The sequence below is a fragment of the Vipera ursinii genome (genome assembly GCF_947247035.1).
Source record: "Vipera ursinii genome assembly, chromosome: 13".
Classification (NCBI taxonomy): Eukaryota; Metazoa; Chordata; class Lepidosauria; order Squamata; family Viperidae; genus Vipera; species Vipera ursinii.
In genome coordinates, this window is record NC_139526.1 from 3292846 (window position 1) to 3309308 (window position 16463).

The 16463-nt window shown below is 46.9% G+C and overlaps 2 protein-coding genes across 3 annotated transcripts in view; one reads left to right on the forward strand and one right to left on the reverse strand.

Moving 5' to 3' along the window:
* The window catches only part of SLC5A11 (solute carrier family 5 member 11), a 34332-nt gene extending 27533 nt beyond the window's left edge, over positions 1-6799 (forward strand). For both annotated transcript variants that reach the window (XM_083373198.1, XM_083373197.1), the window contains exons 13-16: positions 108-276; positions 802-1017; positions 2271-2433; positions 4802-6799. In XM_083373198.1, coding sequence (XP_083229324.1) covers positions 108-276; positions 802-1017; positions 2271-2433; positions 4802-5022 — 769 coding nt within the window. In that variant the 3' untranslated portion in view covers positions 5023-6799. The remainder of the gene's footprint in view (positions 1-107; positions 277-801; positions 1018-2270; positions 2434-4801) is intronic.
* Positions 6800-15596: 8797 nt separating this feature from the next.
* On the reverse strand, positions 15597-16160 carry TMEM186 (transmembrane protein 186; the record flags this gene model as incomplete). Its single annotated transcript, XM_083372423.1, has 1 exon — positions 15597-16160. The coding sequence occupies one exon, from the start codon at positions 16158-16160 to the stop codon at positions 15597-15599; it is 564 nt and encodes a 187-aa protein (XP_083228549.1).
* Positions 16161-16463: the final 303 nt, after the last annotated feature.

Here is a 16463-nt window from a genome sequence, read left to right on the forward strand (position 1 = left end):
CATTCCAAAGCTCCCGATGGGAAGTGCTTCGCTCACTGCCATGATCTGCTCACCCCCAGTTGGAAGAGCTTGAAATCCAAATGACCCAGCCTTTCTTTTGCACACAGGGTATTTGTTCTGCTCCTTATAATCATTTCCATCTTGTGGATCCCACTGGTGCAAGCCAGCCAGGGTGGGCAGCTGTTCATCTACATCCAGACCATCAGCTCTTACCTGCAGCCTCCTGTGGCCATCGTGTTTATCCTCGGATGCTTCTGGAAGCGGACAAACGAGAAGGTAACTCCGAGCACTTTTGGGTGGTGTCAGACCTGCCACCACTTAAACCTCTAGAAACAATCTTTGGCTCCATTTGTTGACACAGGTGTAATTTTATTAGAAGTTAATTGTATTGCAGCAATGCATAACCAGAACTGAGAATCACACTCCGAAATCCCCAAAGTTCAACTTTTCCGTCTCTTCACTGCCTCCCATCACTGACCCCCCACCCCCATGACTAATCGGATTCAGGCAAGATGTTTTCAGAACGGACAGTTCAAGCATTGTTGGTATGCACCAGCCGGCTGACCTTGAAGCAGCGTCTGGGGGAGATACAATGGTTACTTTTGCTTTCCCCCAAGCATTCCCCCTCCCATCCACCTTCCTCAGAGTTCATGGCAGACTGTCCCTGCATGGTAGCAAAGCACACATGCAAACGTAAGGTGGCAGCTGACAGGAGGCCTGCAAACTCTTGTGATTCTAAAAAGAGGGCAGCTGGTTTCGGGGCAGGAACTAACCTGGTTTCTTTTCTTGATTTTCCTTCAGGGGGCATTTTGTGGTCTTTCAGTTGGCATGGTGATAGGCCTAATCCGGATGGTTTTGGATTTCGTCTACCTGCAGCCAGGCTGTGGAGAGTCAGATGACCGTCCAGCTGTGGTGAAATACGTGCATTATCTCTACTTCTCCATGATCCTGGGGGTGATCACGCTCATCGTGGTGGTGGCTGTCAGCCTCTCGACGGAGCCCCCCCTGGAGGAAATGGTATATGCACATTGAGAGGGGCGCTGGCTGCTTTCACTCTCATGAACTGCTTAAGGTGATCTGGCTACCTGGAGTAAAATCAGTCAGAAGGAATTGACTTAAGAGTTGCATAGAGAAAGACAGTCGGCCAGATGGGTAGAATAAATGCCCGTCTCAACAGAAATGCAGGCAGTCCTTGGCTTATGACCCCAACTGAGCCCCAAATTTCTGTTGCTGAGACGTTTGTTTAATGAGTTTTGCCCCATTTTACGACCTTACTTGCTGCAGTTGTTAAGTGAATCACTGAAGTCATTAAGTTAGGGACACGGTTGTTAAGTGAATCTGGCTTCCCCATTGACTGTGCTTATCAGAAGGTCGCAAAAGGGGATCACGTGACCCTGGGGACATTGCAACCGTCACAAATGTGAGTCAGTGGCCAAGCATCTGAATTTTGATCACGTGACCCTGGGGATGCTGCAGTGGTCGTAAGTGTGAAAAACGGTCATGAGTCACTTTTTCCAGTGTGGTTGTAACTTTGAACAGTCACTAAAAGAAGTGTAAATTGAGACTAGCTGTACTTTTTTTTCTGAATTAAGCTCCATTAAATAGCAGAAATAGGTTGTTTGGAGTTGCCTGTTTTGCAGTGAGGTCTTCTTCCAAAGACAGTAAGAGAAATAGAGCTGGAAGGGACCTTGGAGGTCTTCTAGTCCAGCCCCCTGCTCAAGCAGGAGAACCTATACCATCTCAGACAGGTGAATGTCTAGTCTCTTCTTAAAAACCTCCAGGGATGGAGCGCCCACCATTTCTGGGGGCAAAGCAGTTCCACTGGTTGATTGTCTATAGAGAGGCAAAAACTATGGTGCAACCTTGCTAGTTCCACAGATACCTATGTTAGCAGAGGCCAGGAAGTACGCAGAATGTTTAGGTTTTCTCCGTTTTAGCTTGGCTGTAAAGACCCTTGGGACTCTTCCCCACCTGCACGCTTACCTCACCATCCAAGCCACGCCGGCCATCCACACTGCCAGGCCCGGTGCTTGGAATGGCAATAATGGAGCCAGTCCCAGTTGCTGGCAATGGGAGGCTCCGTTGCCTGGTTGCTCCTATAAAACTCTTGGTGGAGCTGGTCTTTCGGAGCAGGAGTTGTGCCGATGATGAACTTGTCAGGCTTACTTAAGAATGGCACCGAACTCTGATTGTGGTGCCCTTCGCGTGTGGATTGGATCTCCGAAAGAAAGGAAGCCATTCTGCTGAACCCTAATTTTTTGTCCAAACAGGTTAGCCGCCTCACCTGGTTCACCCGCAAGGATGTTCCAAGAAAAAATGATGTTCCAACTGCATCGTTGTCCGTTCCGGTCAAAGGAAACCACGAGGCTGTTCCTTCTCCGGGGCAACTGGAAATCATGGATGGTCCAGAAAACACTTGCAAAAACCATTCAGGTAAGCAGCCCATCTGGGAGAGGAGCAGAACCTTTCCCCTGATGTAGACCACGAGTTTGGGCTGTGGAGAGGTTGTGCCTTGACCTCCTTCTTCAAAGGGACGGAGCAGAGGACAAATTGGCCAGAGCCCCCAGTCTAAAGTAGGTTCCAGTCTTTGAACTGATCAGGTGGAGCCACCATTTTGAATCAGGGCAGCAAACTGACTGATTGAAATAACAATCCCAAGTTACTGCCTGCCTGCCTGCCTGCCTATCTATCTGTCAGGACCCACCCAAACCACGTCTTAGGAAGACAAAATTCTTGGAGTCAAATCTATTCCAAAAAGAATCTTTACTATGACATGCTTGGTTGTAGGAAACGAGACAGGACTTAATATTATCCCATGAAGTAAACCCTTATAAAGAGTTCCCGGTTTAACCCCCCCCCTTAACCCCATTTGGTCAGTCCCCCATCCTTTCTCTGGTATCATCCATCTCGTGGGAAAAAGGAACTTAGGACCCTTCATGTTTATTGCTGTCTTCCGTGACAAAAGCCAGATGCTAGCCCCCCCTTTTGTTTCCCCAGTTCAAAAGGCTTCTCCTTTCCTTTGAAATGCCTAATACCGGTTCAATACACATCTATCCTCTTCTCTTCGGGAGATGGCAGAATCCATGGAATAATGTTTGAAACATTCCATTTATGAATATGATATAAATGGATTCTGACACTATCTATCATCTATCTATCTATCTATCTATCTATCTATCTATCTATCTATCTATCTATCTATCATCTATCTATCTATCTATCTATCTATCATCATCATCTATCTATCATCTCTTTATCTCTCTATCATCTCTCTGTCATCTATCATTATCTATCTATCGATCGATCGATCAATCGATCGATCCATCCATCCATCCATCCATCATCTATGTCTATCATTTCTTTCTATCATCTATCTATCCATCCATCATTTATGTCTATCATCTCTTTATCTATATATCCATCCATCCATCCATCCATCCATCCATCCATCCATCCATCCATCTCTCTATCTATCTATCTATCTATCTATCTATCTATCTATCTATCTATCTATCTATCTATCCATCCATTTATCATCTATGTCTATCATCTCTATCTATCTATCATTCATTCATTCATTCATTCATTCATTCAATTTCTGTAGCTGCCCATCTCAACCAATGACCCTAGGTGGCAATTCTAAAACTATAAAAACATTTAAAACACCAAATCATCCAAAATAAATATACACAGCAGCTGAGATAATTAACTAGTTAATATGAAGTCCAAGCCACAGGGCCCATACAACGTATGCGGAGACTATACACGGCTCCACAGAAGTTTTTAAAGCCTTATGAAAAGTCATCAGGATTGGGGCCATTCTAATCTCTGAGGGGGGGGGTTAGCACTGTGCCCCCCCCATTGTCCACAATGAAAGGGAAGAGAAAAAACATTGATCCTAATACAGTGAAAAGGGGAGGATTCAAATGTATCTCCTCCCTCCCAACCCCAAGTAGCCTTGATCAGCTGAGTTTCTGTCTCCCAAATTCTGATTGGGGGGGCGGGTTCTTGCATGTGAATCAGGAAGCCAGGAGGACTTGTGAACGCAGGCTGGGCAGGAGCAGAATCCCCTGTGGCCACCAGAGCTGGTTTGCTGTGTTGTCTAAGGAGATTCATCCAGGTCGTGGTTATGGCAAAGGTGCTTTTTCCAAAAGGCAACTGGAATTCCTTGGGTTTTTCCTTGAAAACATTTTGCTTCTCGTCCAGGAAGATTCTCCTGTTTGCTCAGTTGTCTAACAGGTCTCCAAACCCTTAAATGGGGTGGGGGTGGTGCATTTCCATTGCTTTAAGGGAGGCTGAGATGCAGTTTTCTGGGGCTGAAGCAATTACTTGGCTCCAAAGCAATTCTGGGCATCCCACACCCGGGCTACAAAATCCTGGGTGCGCTCCCCACCCCAGCAGTAAAGAGGTTGGAAAATCATACTGATGTTAGAAGCCCCAACATCTGAGATACCCAGAGGAGAATCCCAGGGCTGCCTTTTTCTCCCAAGGGATGAAGGGGATTTCACGGTCTTGTAGTGACCCCTAGAGGCGAACCTTGGCAAAGCCCAGGAGATCCCTTACAAAAGTTGTAAAAGTCAAATTAGGAAAATAAATCTTACTCATCTGAGATTTAAGATTTATAATGACAAATTCTGGGACCGGCAGCTAATCTGATTTTGGTTTTGGTGCCTTTGAGTCAGCGTTGACTCCTAGCGACTGTCTGGATTGGTCCCAGAACATGCCAGCAAATTCCAGAGGTCCAAATGGGGAGATTTTGAGTGCCTCATGGCGTTCTTACCGCTGATTGTCTTGCCTGCAGGTCCCTTGGACACAAAGAAGGAGGAGTCTAAATTAATGAGCCTGTTTTTGTGGGTCTGTGGGATGGAGAGCAGAGATAAGGACTCACCTGCGATGCCTGCTGAACCCAAAGCTGGAGTCACGGCTTCACTTGATGAACCACCTCTGGTGAAGCACATCCTCAACATCAACCTGGTCTTGTGCATGAGCGCTGGGGTCTTCCTCTGGGCCTACTTTGCATAGCATTGGACCAGGCCAGCCATTGCAGAGACACTCTTATTGCTTCCGTGCTTCCACACCTGGGGATGCCAACCAGAACGAAGAGCATCAAAGATAAGATGATGTTATATATTTTTTGTATTCCATAGGAAAAATGGTAGAATTATGTGAAGAATTCAGTTTTGGCTGGACCAGGTTAGCAAAGGAAAACTGAAGCCCTTCATTATAAACGTTGCACATTCAGCGCATATGAAAAAAAACCCAGCAGGACTTTGCACTTTTGACTGTTTTATTCCCCTGTGGATGCTCTTGGACCAGAATCATAAACAAAGAGCATTCCGGGATTTATGGAGCTCAGACAAAAAAAAAGCCAGTGGTGACAGCAGCAGCGTATTTTAGTCAACTTGCCTTTGTCTTCTTGGAATACGGAAAAATATTTGATAAAATCTGATCTGGATGGAATTGCATGCAAAATTCTTCTGCAAGTTGGCTTGATGGCAGAATGTTATTTTAAGAATGCCAGTGTTGTTGCTAAGTTTTTCCTTACAGTAACATGGGCTTAGTGATGAATTCTGCCCTAATTCTGTTTTGAAGCTCTGTGTCTACTGTTTTGCCATTTGGTGGGTCTTCAGAGGCTGCCTGTTGTGTAGGAGCAAGGAAAAGATGCAAGTCACTCCTCACCACCCTCTAATATGGAGGGCAACATTGTTGCAGTGTCAGGTTGGGATCTGTTTCTTAGGCCAGTTCTCTTCATGGACATCTTCTCTGAGGACACTTTGAGGAATCTCAAAACGCCAAAGGAAAGGGATTTGTAGGTGCAACTATATCCTGACGACATTTTGCTGGGCTGGTGCAATTGACATGAAGACCCCTTGCTCCGTTAGGCGGAGTATCCCCCGGCACTCAGCTGCCAGCACATTGGCCTGCAGCAGTCCCTACAGTTCAGCGACCTAAGAGCCTCTCCCAGGGCCGGCCATCTGAAGGTCCCACCTTGGGCAGGAAATCCCATTCCATATTTATGGACCTCAGTCCTTTCAACCACTGGACTGGACTGCCTAAACCCACATGTTAATTGTAGCATGGTTGCAATGATCATCGGGGCCAGGCCCAATAGAGTGTGATTAATTTGGGCTTTCCAAATCCAGACACGTAAACCATGGTTTGTGGCTAAGTGCAAAACAGTGTTGAGAACAGCAGCTTTCCTTGGTCCAATGAGTCTGGCCGCGCACCCGGCTTTGAGGCTCTTGGTCACAAGAAGGACCAAACATCACTTCATTTGCTTACTGTTCATGTTTGATGCAAAGACATTTTGTCAGGGGAAGGATGTCATGCTGATGACAAACAGTACTAGGCCCTGATAAAAATATCACTTAGGAATATGCGGGAGAAGCTGGATCTTTAACCGGAAAAACGAAGCTACGGGAGGGAGGCTGAGAAACCCGAAGAGCTTCTCCACCACCACATTTCTGCCGGCAGCACCAGAAAGGATGGTGGTTCCCTCGTGTTCAGCAGAGGATCTGTGACAAGAAACATTGGATGGAAACTGACCAAAGAGAGAAGCAACCTGGAATTAAGGAGAAAGTTCCTAACAGTGAGGACAATTAACCAGTGGAACAGAAGTTGTCTCCAGAAATTGTGGGCGCTCCATCACTGGGGATTTTTAAGAAAAGACTAGACAGTCTAGTCTGAGATGGTATAGGTTCTCCTGCTTGAGCAGGGGGTTGGACTAGAAGACCTCCAAGGTCCCTTCCAGCTCCATTCCATTCCATTCCATTCTCTATTCTATTCTATTCTATTCTATTCTATTCTATTCTATAATGCAGACTGTATTGTTTTCAGAGTACTTTGTAAGTAATGACGTTTTTCATAATGTTTAAAAAAGACCAACACATGTGTTGCTATTTATTATTCTGAACAGAGCGAGGGGCCTCTGCCAACAGCCCGCTCTGTCCCTGGGATCTGGTTCTCCTGGGGTCCGTTTTCTTCTTGAGGCACCAATAAGCCTACTTTAAGTCTATGTTTACCAGATTGGATGTCCTGCACAAAGACTGCCTGGAAAATAGCCTGTCTGAGCTTTGCAGGCCTCTGGATGCCATCCTTTTTCCTCTGGCTGTTGCAGGTGGAGTTCTTTAACAATAAATATATGCATTTCAACAGTGTGATTCTTGTGTGAGTTTTCACAGAAAGAAACAGACACGGCAATAACTTTGTTCTGGTAGCTTGGGGACGTCTGCATGCCGCTTTCTGAGTGAAGGGTTTATTCCATGTCACTTCCTTTAAATATCAGTAGGTGATGTAAAAGTCGCTTCTTACACAAGCATTCCCTAAGGCAGTGTTTCCCAACCTTAGCCATTTTAAGATGAGTGGACTTCAACTCCCAGAATACCCCAGCCAGTAATGCTGGCTGGGGTATTCTGGGAGTTGAAGTGTACACATCTTAAAATGGCTAAGGTTGGGAAACACTGCCCTAAGGAACCACAAACACACAGAAGTTGGGTGCCCCGTGCATCACAAGAACAAAGTTAAGGATCCAGTAAAAGCACTAATGTTTCCCATGGTTTTGGATCTTATTTTAGTCTTGAAAGGAACATTCGGATGGCCCAGAGATCTCAGTTCTTCGAAAACACTGGGTTCCCCCCCCAATCTTCCAGAGCTCCCATTTCTGTATCTGTATTGGTTTTCCCCAAGATAGTCCTGAAAAGCATGTCCTGTACCCTCAATTTCAACAAGACTCTTTCCAAATCTGGTGCCCCCGCCCCCAATGAGTTGGCTGCAGCAACTTCCATCGTTTCTTACCAGAGGACTAATCCAGAGGCCACAATGGCTGAGAATGATGGGAGTTGAAGTTCGTCACATACAGAAGGACTCTGGCTGGAAATGACTATCATGTGGCTACGCAACAGTGCTGGCTGCTTCCTAACCAAATAAATGTCCATGGAGATTCTCCATCATCCGGATCATGGTTGTCCCAAAGGTGCTTTTCTAAAAGTCAACTGGATTTTCTTGGTTTTTCCTTGAAGACGTTTCTCTTCTCATCCAAGAACTGAAGAAACGTTTTCAAGGAAAAATACAAAGAAAGTCCAACAGTCTTTTAGAAAAGCACCTTTGGGATCCTAACAGAATAGCTTCCTTATAGACAGAATATTCTTTATTGGCCAAATATCATTGGACACATGAGGAATTTGTTCCTGGTGCATAAACACTCAGTATACATACAAGCAACAAAGTGATAAAATAAATCATAAGATACAATCATAAAGCATAAGGTACAACCAACAAAGTGAGTGTCATAAGATACCAACAGCAATACAGCCTTACTGTACATGGGTAAATATCCTTAGGCATGAGACAGTGCTGTGGGAATTAAGTCTTTAGCGGAGTGATGGCAAGGGAGAAAAAAACTGTCCTTGTGTTTAGTTGTTTTGGCAATCAATGCTCCATAGTGGTGTCCCAAGCGAAGGAGTTGCAGCAGTTTATGTCCAGGATGTGAGGGATTTGTAGATATTTTCTCAACCCTCTTTCTGACCCGCACAATATCCAGGTCTTCAATGAAAAGCAGGCTGGTGGCAATTGTTTTTCCTGCACTCTTAACTATGCATTGGAGTCTGTATGTCAACTGTCCAGTTGGTAGATACAGAAGAAGAAACTCCTTGGACATTATTTTACCAAGAGTATAAACTTTACTGAATAAACCATATTGGCATAGACCACGGGTCGGCAACCCGCAGCTCCGGAGCCGCATGCGGCTCTTTCAGCCGTCTCCTGCAGCTCCTAGTCCTCCTCTGCCATGTGAAGTCCAAATAAAAGCGGGACTAAAAAAGTTCAACCAATCAATTTTCAAACTTCTCATGAAAAAAAAAACACCTCGCGAAGTTTGAATTGAGTGGTTGAACTTCTTTGGTTTGTGGGATTGCCCATAAACCTCTTTGCTTCTTCGGACTGCACGTGGTGGCAGCAGTGGAAGAGACGGGAGGACTGGAAAGGTGAGTGGGCCCTTTTTCTACCTGCTGTGCTGCTGGGGGTGGCCACTCGGGGTGCCCCCGGCCCGCCTCTTCCCTGCCTAGCGGGTCTCCCCTTGCCCTGCTCCACCGCCGCCTCTGCTAGCGCGGGGGGGGGGTCGCTGGGGGTCTCGGAAGCTTCCCCTCTCGGTCCCTGTGGGCGGCGGATCTCTGGGGCCTCTTCTGAGAGATTCCTCCGTGGTGCCTGCCTGGCCCACTGACCTCTTTCTCCTTGCCAGCTCTGCTGGGCAAAAAAACCCTCCAGCTATCTCACTACCTCTTCTGCACTTGGGTCTTCCAAGACTCCTGGTTCACATGGATCCTTGGTAGAATTTATGTACGGAGGAAGGGAAACGTGGGAGCTCTGGGTGAGATAAGTGCTAGCTCTGGAGCTGGAAAGAGCAAGTGGGACTGCAGACGTAGGCACAGCCTGCAATGGGTCAGGCCAGGGTAGGGTGCAGGCCTTGGCCCGAAGATTCCTGCCCAGATGGCACCCCGGGAGCAACCTCGAGGGATGCCAACAATTGCCTACTTGCAGGTTTGGCTTGCTGAAGGATTTCCTGAAGAAGGAGGTGCGAGCTGTGAAGAAAAACTCCTCACACTTCAATTCTTCCCAGAGAGGGACTTTCATTACTTGTGACATGTTGTTTTTATTTGGGAATTAAATTTCACATACGTTCAGCGATGTTCACGCCCAAGCAGGACATTTGTGCGTGGTACCGTAATCGAAGCCACAAGAGGAACCAAGCTTATCAAAAACACTTCTGAAGCCTTTTCCTCCGCCTGAGAAGCAAAATAAAGGGCAGCCAGGCACCCAGGGCGTGCACTTACACACAGTTGTATGTTTGGAACCCACATGCTCCATCCTAGCCACTCGTACTTTTCATGAATAGAATGGAGAAGTCCGCAAAGTGCACGTGCCTCTCTGCCCTGGGCCAATCAGAAGCGACGGCTCTAAGCCAGTGTTTTGGTCACATGGGCGTTTGTAGTTGTGATGTCCCCAGCTCTATGATAGGGCTCGCAACTTGGGCGTCCTCCTGGATTCACGGCTCAATTTTGAAGATATATAGGAGCCGTGACCAGGGGGGCTTTTGCCCAGGTTCGCCTGGTGCGCCAGTTGCGACCCTACCTGGACCGCTCGTGACCTCCCGTTTAGACTACTGCAACGGTCTCTACATGGGGCTGCCCTTGAGGACCACTCGGAGGCTTCAGCTGGTGCAGAATGCGGCCGCGCAAGTTGTGATGGGGGTTTCCCGATACTCCCATGTAACACCTCTACTCCGTGAGCTGCATTGGCTCCCGGTTGCCCTCCGGGTGAGATTCAAGGTGCTGGTGATGACCTATAAAGCCTTAAATGACTTGGGTCCGGGATATCTGAGGGAACACCTGATGCTGACATCAAGTTCCCTTCGTCAAGTGCGCTCCCACAGGGAGGGTCTTCTCAGGGTGCCGCCGGTAAAAGATTGCCGGCGGATAACACCCGGGGGAGGGCCTTCTCAGTGGGTGCGCCTGCCCTCTGGAACCAGCTGCCCGTGGAGTTTAGGACTGCCCCCGACCTCCGTTCATTTCACCGGGACCTGAAGACCTGGCTCTTCGAGCTCTCTGGCCCAGGCTGAGAATTTTAATTTTAATTTTAATTGGGGTTTTTATTTTTTTAGGGATTGATGTAATTTTTTTAATTGTTTTTAACTTTTGTATTCCTGTTTTAAATACCCTGTAAACCGCCCTGAGTCCTTTGGGAAAGGGCGGTATATAAATCCAATAAAATAAATAAATAAATAAATATTCGGGCGGGCTATTTATTGCTTGGCCCGCCCATCTTGCGGTAACCCTTTCCTCTCCCCCTCCATACTACTACTCTTCTCCCCCTGCGCACGGCTGGCCTTGGAGCTGCTGCTGGGCAATGCTGTTCGTGCGCTACCAAAAGGTCACGATCCTGGGATACCACTGTCCGGAGGCACCACCTGGCAAGAGGTGCCAGGCAGCTGCTCTGCTGCGAGCGGTGCCCCAAGAGTCTGGCGTGGGCGGAGTTGGAAGTTCATCGGGGAACAAAGTGAGCGCTGTGGAAAAGGGAGCTGGGCAGGCTGGGCACGTGCCGAAGTGATAGCCGGGAGGAGAGCAGCGAAAAGGGGACCGAGAGAGGGGCAGCGGGTTTGCACCGTTCCTGAGTGGACCGAGTCAGGAGGGTGACTCACGAGGCGTCTGGGGGCTGGCAGGTGTTACCTGGAGGAGAGGCAGGGGTGGCGGGAGTTTGCAGGCAAGGGAGGGGAGGCAGGCGAACACCAAAATGCCAGGGAGATTCCCACCTTGGTTGCCCCAGTTGCTGGGTGGTGGCAGGGCGTGAAAGAGCAAGTGGTTGTGCATGTGAAGTCGCAGAAGATGCTAAGCCAGAGGCAACTCTTGGACCTCAGATGCAGTGACTTTGGAGAGGTCTTATGTCGTGTTGAGCTGCAAAGAAGTCCCACTGCAAGGAGTAATAAGATTACTATTGATATTAGAGCATCCATATTTTGGCCGCAACAATAGGGCGTGCTTACTTGCAGGCTTGGCTTGCCAAAGGATTTCCTGAAGAAGGAGGTGCGAGCTGTGAAGAAAAATTCCTCGCACTCCAATTCCTCCCAGAGAAAGTCCCAGGGAGGGAGAGCGCGGGGTGGGGGGAGAGCAGTCTTTTCCGAGGGGAGAAGAAGCCAGGACGGCAGAGCCGTCTATACCAGAGCTGAACGGGGGCAGGGCCAGTGCATGTCTCACCTTAGGCTCCACTCTTCAATCAAACCCCATTCCGTGCATGCGCGCGTGCACACACACATGCACACACGCATTTTGTGGCTCCCAGTTTTTTCTTTTGTGAGGGAAACGGGTCCAAGTGGCTCTTTCAGTGTTTCAGGCTGCCGACCCCTGGCATAGATGAAGCAAAACCAGCTCTGGGTTTCTCATGCAAAACCTAGCATAGTTAATTCCCCACTTTCCTTGTGGGACACCTGCAATCCATTATGTCCACCAATTACTTCTGTTCATTTGTTATGGGAAGCCAGCAAACCAAGCTAGCCCACCTGCTCGATGTGTCCTTGAGGGGGGGAAGCATGGTCTGATGGAAACTGGCAATGCTCTGACGCAAATCTCCCCACCCTTGCATTCCATCTCACCTCTCTTTTCTTTGTCAAGCTGTGAGCAAAGTGGAATATAGGTGAAAGCAGAAGTCAGTCTTGACACTGTACCTGTCTGACTTAATTGCTGTACCAAAACAACTAAGGCATCTGCTGTGCAAATGCATGTCTGATGCTTCAGCTAATTTCCAGCTGTAGCTGTGCGCACCAATCCTGGGCTCCTGCCCAGCTCACTTGCTCACGCTTTGCCGGAAAACATGCTGCTTGCTAATTTAGCAGAAGCTCCAGGATCAGTGCTGGGCTACAGCTGATCTGCACTTCTGGGTGGCTCCGCAGAAACGCAGATCAGCTGTAGCTGCTCTCCTGGGCTCCTGCCCAGCTCACTCACTAACTCAACTTTTGCCTGAAAACACATGCTTGATAAACACACCGCTTGCTTGCTTGGTTGCCCTTCCCCAAAAAACATGCTGCTTGCTCATTCACCCTTCCTCTGAAAACAGGCACTCGCTCACTATTCCTCTGAAAACAGGCGCCTCTCTCTCTCTCTCTCTCTCTCTCTCTCTCTCTCTCTCTCTCTTAGTTTTCCAATATTACAATAATATGTTTAAAAAGCAACGTGGTGTCTGGGTTACAATAGTTCCATTTCAGACAAATACATATTATTACAAATCTCCAAATTGTTGTAACCAATACTTCCTCTCTCTCTTTTCCTTTAATACATACTATCTCTTATCTAAATTAACATACTTCTCATTGCTATCCATCAGTCATTTAATAGTTTTCTTATATTTATATTTAACATTTTCTTGATTTTTTTAAAGTGAAAGTCAGATTGCAATTTCAGGTTTAACCACTGGGTGTCCCCCAAGTACATTGAAAATTCTTTTCTTTTAGTTCGTTTTTTTTTCAACTTTTTTTTTAAAAAAAACACCCCTGGGCTTGCTTGCCCCTTATTTGAAGGGAGGGTTGAATTCCCCCCTCCCTCTCCACAGGGGGGAAGATACTTAGCAGCTTATATAGGTGAAAAGAAAATGATTAAGGTATAAGAGAGGAATCTTACCCCTGTCTCTTCCACGCTGCTTTAATGTTGCCTGATGGTAAGTTTGACTTCGGCTGTCTGCAGCCTAGTAACTGGCCATATTACTATGGCCAGTCTTTCGTCTGCCGGTACAAAGGGAATGCAGGCACTAACGGGGGGGTTGCGGCTCCCCTGCATTTCTGCAAAAGCCCCTTCTATCTGGTCACCCCTCCAAGGAGACTCTTTGGCCCTTTTAGGACCCCCCCCAGCAATGCCAAACTGGACATGGAAGACGAGAGCCGTCCTCCACACGTCTATGTCGGCTGACTTGGTAAACTGGAAACCTGCTCTGTCTCTCTTCACTGCTTCGGTAAGAAAAGCGTCTTCTGTTCTCAGTCTGCCCCTTTTATACCTTCTCTCCGCCCTCCACCTCTTTCTCTCTTCTGGGTGCGCCAGAAGCTCCAATTGGCATGTCGCCATCCGGCAGATCCTGGGGATTCTGCCAGCTCTGCAGGTCCAGCTGATCTGCTCCAGGTCTGTGTGGCTCCGCTTTAACTGGTTCCCTCCCTCACTACAATTAGCTAGGGCTCGCGTACCACCAGCCAGGTGCTAAAGTACCACTGGTGGTACACGTACCACAGGTTGAAAAGCTCTGAATGACATTACGTAAAATTTCCTACTTGGATAAGCAGTCTGTTGAGTGTGCATTGCCATAAAATACAAAGGAGTTTCATACCTGACTGATTAGATTTTAGAAAGGAATTGTGTTCCACTTTGGGTGGGCCTGATCTCTTGTCCTCGTAAGAGGTGTAGAAGCCCGATATGAGTGGTGGGGTAGCTGATATATATTTCTCACTCTTAATGTATTTTGACATCTTCAGAGTCTTCCCACAAAAACAAAATGGCTGGAAGAAGAGCTGCAGAAAGCCACAGACGAGAAGTTTATCTCAATCTTGCATAGCTGAAAATGCCTTTATGAGGTGCACTTTCTTATTGGAAAGATTTACTTTGTTCTCCCTTTTTGTGTCACGTCCATCCACCAAGTATCAAAGTTTACCTTGGGGCAGTCATTATAGCCTGATAACTAGTTTAAATGCAAGCCAAACTGAATTCTTTAATATCCTAGGAGTTTTAAGGGAATTTCTCAAATTAATTCATACTGAAATAAGTTAGATTAAAAAGAAAATACTGTGTGTGTGTTCACCTTTATATATCTGATTAAAGGATACTCCATATCATCAATTATAATATATATTATGGTAACTAGTTCTGTATTGAAATATAGGACACAAATACCCTAAAGTAGAGTTCCCCCATTTTTCCGGCTTTGCAGACCGGCCATAGGGTGTGTGTGTGTGGAGGGGATGGCAAGTGCACACAGCTCCATTTGCACGAGCAGTGGGCACACACACACACACCGGTCACGCAAATGGAGCATGCGCCTATGTACTTGCCTGCTGCTTGTGCAAGTGGGGATGTGCCCGTGTACTCGCCTGCCACTTCTGTGGCCCGGTTCCAAAGGACTTACTCATGTTATATACACCCCACAAACATTTAGATACTGTCTCCAGAATGACCTCTGAAAAGTATTTTGTAATTATTTACTGTTTATTATCTTGATAAATTATCAGCCATCAAGCTCATGTTGATTCTTAATGTTCACATAGTTTAATTCATGACTCTTTATCACGAAATAATCAAAGCTTCATCAAATGGAAACATCCCTTCAAATCTTTGTCTAATCCTAGTAAGTTTACACTTTAAACACAGAAAATATATAAATAAACACCAGCATTGGATTTTAGAGTCTGGCATTTCTTACAACACAAGAAATGGACACTGAGAATGAAGAACGCCACCACATTCAGTTTTTGCAGCAGCAGAGAATTTATTCTGGCGTAGAAGTGCTGAAATTCTCCAGCAGATGTAAGAAACAAAACACTAGAAGGCAGAGTAGGGTGGCAATTGTTGATTTCTCACAACTGAAAGTAACTGGAGGGGTTTAATGCCAATTGCAGACCTGGCAACTGTGGTAAGAAAGGTGGTTAAATGAGGCAAAACTCACTTCACAAATGTCTCACTTAGCAACATAAATTTTGGGCACCCATGTAAGTTGAGGACTACTTATATTTTAGCTAACAAGGTTACGAATCCTCAGTGCAAAATATTCTGGATATTAAATGTCTATGGAGTTTCTCCATCATACAGATCGTGGTGGTCCCAAAGGTGCTTTTGTCACGAGGCAACCGGACTTTCTTGTTTTGTTCTCTGAAGACGTTTCTCTTCTCATCCAAGAAGCTTCTTCAGCTCTGAGTGGATGGTGGATCCTTCCATTCCCCACCACACAGTCAGAACGGAAGAAGCTTCTTGGATGAAAAGCGAAACATCTTCAAAGGAAAAGCAAGAAAGTCCAGTTGCCTCATGAAAAAGCATCTTTGGGACATTGTGGATGTTAAAATTTCTCTTCCCCCCTCCCCCTCACTTAGGAATAACACCGAACACTTTGCCAAAGGCTTCGTGATTCACAACCTGCCCCCAAAGAAGTGAAAAATACAAGACTTTTTTCTGGTCCTGCTGTCTGAACTCCAGGAGGTGCCTGTTGCTCTCCCCGTCTCCCAAGGTCACAACAGATTCGACCGGACAGCAGAAATCCCTCCTCTTCCCCCAAAACGTCAAGTGGGAGATTTTCAAGAGAGTCCCGCTTTCGCTCAGATACATGAAGCCGATGACCCGTTGCAGAAAGAAGCTGATGGCGTACAGGAAGACGAGGGTGAAGGAGAAGAGGCCTGTGGCGTAGAAGTCCTCAGCGAAAGTAACCTGGTTTACCCAGTGGAGATAGCAGAGCGGAGGGAGGACCACCAGCGCGAGGCCCGTCTGCACCACCTTCAGCCTCGAGAAGAGTTTCACCAACCTGATGCCGGGGAATCGGTACATCAAGGTAAATTTCTCTGAGCTTTCAAAGCTAGACTGTGGCTTCGGATCGTGTGGAGACAAGTCAAGGCTACCCAGCCAGCGGGGCTGCCCACAGCCAAGGATGGGCATCCGGCTACCTCCCTGTTGCAGAATTGTAGAACTTCGAAAAGAATGGAGCACCTGGTGGCCTCTTTTCCACAACTGAGGAGCAAAGCTGTTTGGAAGACAACAGGGCCTGAAGAGGACCAAACACCAACGGGCGCAACCAACAAGGGTCTTCATCTGGAATGAAAGAGATAGGTTTTCACCCAGTTGTAAAGTGGAGTAGAACTTTCACAGCAATTGTGTGTCTTTTCAGAAAGCAGCACATTTGTGACCAGGCTCATAAATTAAAAAATAGAAGCTATAATTTAATTAAAGGCTAGGATATCT